The following is a 4,409-nucleotide window of genomic DNA, read 5'->3' on the forward strand; positions in this document are numbered from 1 at the left end:
CCAGAGCACAACCTCAGCCATCTCTTGAGTGTATCCAGAGTCTTACCTTTGGAAGGGAAGAGGTTTCCAGGTCCACACTGGCCACTCCCACGTGTAAGGCCTGTAAATGGAGCACTGGTGTAGACTCCCCAGCCTGCGTACTGGGGATCTGTTGGGGCTGGAGCTCAGTGGGTAGAACTAATGTGGGGGGAGTGATGTTAGAGTGCGCCTTTGCCGATGATGGAGATGGAGATGGAGGAGGTGATGATAGATGATGATGATGATGATGATGATGATGGCGGCAGGGAGAGGATGGAAAGAAGCAAGTCTCCTGTTTGTTATACATTGTGCCCCCTGTGGCCTTTGGCTGGAGTGTGCTGCAGTAGTTGTCGGAGTGAAGCCCTGAGGAGCAAAGGAAATGAGTCTCACCCACCCACTCGTACAACCACCATCTCTACTAGCAGCTGCCCGTCACGACACAGTTGGACAGAGTGGGCACCGGGTGGAGGTGGAGGTGGAGGTGAGGGACACACAGGAGGGTTGCCACTGGTACAGTATATCAAACACAGCGAGGATGGGGGAAGAGAGAAACATTCAGCCAAGAGGAAAGGGTTATGGCTTCTTTTCTTCTCTCTCTCCCTCTCTCTCTCTCTCTCTCTCTGCTTCTTCCTTCCTCTGCTCTCCTTATTCCACCCACACGCATGAGAAGAGAATAAGACTTTTGTGTGTGCGTGTGTTTTGTGTGTGTATTCTGAATGTGAGAGAGTAGAACGCACAGTAAAAGGACCAAAGGATTCACAGTAGTACACAGAAGGATAGGGTTTATAAAAAAAAAAAGGGGGGAAACACAACAATATAAGGGCGTTCACATACCAAGAGTATTTCTGCATCTTAAAATGTGTATTAGCATATGACACCGCGAGTGTCTGCGCTTTTCTTATCACACATACATATATATATATAAAATATATTGAAGCTCTCTCTCTCTCTCTCTCTTTCTCAGTCTCCTGTCTTATCTCTCTCTCTCTCTCTCTCTCTGTGTCTGTGTGTAGGTGGTATTTCGTTGATATGTCCAGAGTTATGCAGGGGGTCGGCCATTCGCTGCCCTTCTCGCCACAGTAAACAGAAACCGCAAAAGCACGAGGTTTGACTGTGCTAAGATTTTTTGGAATGGTAAACTATCACATCCCACAGTCCCCACTCCCACAGACTGCCAGTGCGCGGACACATTTTCAACTCCCACATTCTTCTCCTTCATTTTTTCCTATTAGAAAACAACTGTGGGGGAAAACGGAGATGAAAGGAAATAAATGACAAAATCGTTGACAAATACTCTGCATGTACATCAATTAGTTGTTTAATTCTTCCTAACGAAGAGACAATATAGAAGTGGCTAAATCGAATTCACTAAAAAAATAATATAAATGAAGCAAAATGTATTTATTCTTCATTGCTTGGTTTTGTAATTTGTTTGTTACTAAAAATCATAATTATGGCCATCTGGGATTTCTGTTTCTGTTCTTTGTTGATATAAACTTTTTTTTTTACTCTGTGGACTTTAGGGGGGTTTTGTACCATTGCATTCAAATGTACGTTGAAAATGCTAATTTTTCCAAGCTTCCTTCATTAACAACATGATGGCCCGGGCAATCCCCGAAAGAACACACATCCCCGTGCACATTACTCTTACATTACAGTCCATCTAGCCAACAAAAACCAAACACAACATCAAACCCTCTCTCTGTACTCCCCACCATACGCTATGCTCCTATTCAAAATAAATTCAAAATAAAATGTTAAACTTGACCCCACTTATGTGTATATTAAATAAAAAAACTAACTATGTTCTCTCATAAAAACACAAAGTGCATTTAAGTCAACTGCTGGATCAGTTCTCGTGTGCGCTGCTTTACTCCCGCATCCAGCTAATGATCGGTATGACGCGGATCAAGTCCAGATGAACTGAATAGATCTCAGTGAAAAGTGTGCTGACAGACTCCATGAGTGGACTTCTCATTGTTTTCACTCACTGTGGTCCGTCTCAAGGCGGAATACATGTGCATATAGGTCGAAGGAGTCGAGGGAGTAATGGTGAATGAGTTGAACTACGTATGGTGAACCGTCCAGGGAAATGGAGTAAAAGTATACAAAAGAGATGATGAAAAGGTTACAGGTAAGGTGGAATGGATGAAAGCGAAGATCTACAAGACAAGTTAAGGTGGAGCGGTTTGAAGAAGATGGAATTAGAGAGGTGAGGTGAAGATGGTTTGTACACGAGTTACAGAGGACTGCTGGAATTATCGGACAAAGGTCGTAGACATGGAGTTGCCAGACAAGAGGAGCAAAAGGAAGACCTTAGAAGAGTCCCGTGGCTGAGAATATGGAGATGGTTCGTGTAACAGCTGAATAGGCAAGGACTAGTGTGAGATGGAGGCAGATGATCTGCAGCAAAAAGAAGAAGAATAGCTCCTCTATTACATTATATTGCTCGCATTGTAAATTCTACAGGTGTCCTTCACCTTAAATGTATCTGTCGAATGAACACTGAATCTATTATTAAGTTAGACGTCGTCCGTAACAATGAGGTAACAGCTAATGAGATGGTTCAGTTTTAGTCTGCACACAAAGCTCTTAAATGCCACCCACCAGTACTGGGGGTATAAATGAAAGAGAGAACACATTAAAGCTGGGTCACGTCCTTTTCTTCATTTAAGCACGTTTTAGCCAAAGAAACTCAAGAATCTTAGCAAAAAGCTTGCTCAAAAAACCAACAAACAAACAAACAAACACATACCAAGGCACAGGTAGATAAACTACAAAAACTGAACCCGACTTGTTGAGCCCACCAAGTTCCATCCAAGATTCATTCACTGCTCTAGAAGCATAAGATCAAAGTCACACTTCAATTAAAAAAATATATATTTTGAGAATTTTTTTACAAATATGCCTCAAAATCATTATGCAATCGCTGAACAACTCGATCTCCCACTGTGGTTCAATTATTATGACGTGAAAACTGAGTTCAATTTTGCCTCCTTTGAAATGCTGATTGGTGGATTTAAACATTGATGACATTAACCTGACGATATTAATGGGATTTTATAGCATAAAATTAGTCTAACTTTTAAGTTTACTTTCTAGAATGGCATTGGTTTATTTACAAAACATGTACGGTTACTCATGGGCCTGTCAGAATCATGGCTAACATTTGGTCAATTTGACATTGCTAATCAATTACAGTTAGTGACTATCCCAAAAAAACAAAAACAAACATGTAATAAGCATTTTGCATATAATAGTTAAAGACTAAGTAAAAAAAAAACTGAATTCCAAATTTTATTTCATGCTATTTATACCATTGATATCCTTAAACCGTTCCTAGCAAAACATACAAGTCAAAACCAGTCAAACTATTTTTTTCTGCCTATCTACCTCGACATCCACTGCTTTACTGCTGAGGCCGCACATGTGTCTGATGTTGGAGTTCATACGGGACGGTGAGTGGTGCCGGGGAGGAGGAGTGTTCGTTTGGGCGTGATTGGACGTGTCAGTGTGGTCAGAAGATCTGGTGTTTAATTGGTGTCACTGCAAGGGCTGCTCAATATGAAAGGGAGGGACAAAGTCTCACTTTTACACTCTAGAGCTTTCTCGGTTTTTGCAAGTTAATGTTTCAATGCATTTGTGAACTTCTTAAAAAGTAACAATGTACATACAAACCACCCCCCCCCCCCCCCCCCAAAACAAATACTGGACTTTGATAGCAATACTAATTAACAGCAATGTGATACCTTATCTTGGGTAATAGTTTGATTAAGTTTGACGAGGTCTCCATAGACCAGTTTCCTTTGATACCCTTTTGTGAACCATTAGAGACCTTTTCAACGATTAGTCAAACACAATCTTCACTTGTAAAAACCTAATAAATTTTACCAAACCACTACGCAACCATGGAGCCACGGAGAAACTCATGTTACACCACAGGACAGCGAGAAAGATATCTCCCTCTAGTGTCTTCACGTACACCAGAGGAAAAAATCCAGATTTTTTTCCGTACAATATTATTAGGTTGAAATGAGGTGTTTTTGCTGCCTGAGCACGAGTTTGCGTTACGACGAGTGTAATGAACAGTCAAAGGCACTTACAGGTTAGGGTGTGTCCTCCTTTGGGCAGGTACTCATAGAGCAAGTGGTTATCATCTCCCAGCATCTCCGCCCGCAGTGACAGCAGACTGTTCTTACTCATCAGCGCTGCCTTCAGATTGGCTACCGACGAAACCGTTTCATCATCAACTCCTCCCGCGTGCTCCTCTGATTCATTGGTGCCCATGAAGCCGGGTTCTAGAATGACAGCCTCCTCCTGTTTGAGGAAGAAGTCGAGACGATCGTCGCGGCCGTCCGGGATCCTCGGTTCGATCCCTGAGCAAAAGAGGG

General features: G+C 42.3%; 1 protein-coding gene across 1 annotated transcript in view; it reads right to left on the reverse strand.

Moving 5' to 3' along the window:
• Positions 1-4,399, reverse strand: part of LOC103384458 (zinc finger and BTB domain-containing protein 17) — a 7,432-nt gene extending 3,033 nt beyond the window's left edge. Inside the window, exons 1-2 of the mRNA XM_017035617.2 lie at positions 4,122-4,399; positions 47-381 (exon numbers count right to left, since the gene is read on the reverse strand). Of these exons, the coding sequence (XP_016891106.1) occupies positions 47-381; positions 4,122-4,305 (519 nt within the window). The 5' untranslated portion in view covers positions 4,306-4,399. The remainder of the gene's footprint in view (positions 1-46; positions 382-4,121) is intronic.
• Positions 4,400-4,409: the final 10 nt, after the last annotated feature.

This window comes from Cynoglossus semilaevis, chromosome 10 (assembly GCF_000523025.1).
Source record: "Cynoglossus semilaevis isolate Cse_v1.0 chromosome 10, Cse_v1.0, whole genome shotgun sequence".
NCBI lineage: Eukaryota > Metazoa > Chordata > Actinopteri > Pleuronectiformes > Cynoglossidae > Cynoglossus > Cynoglossus semilaevis.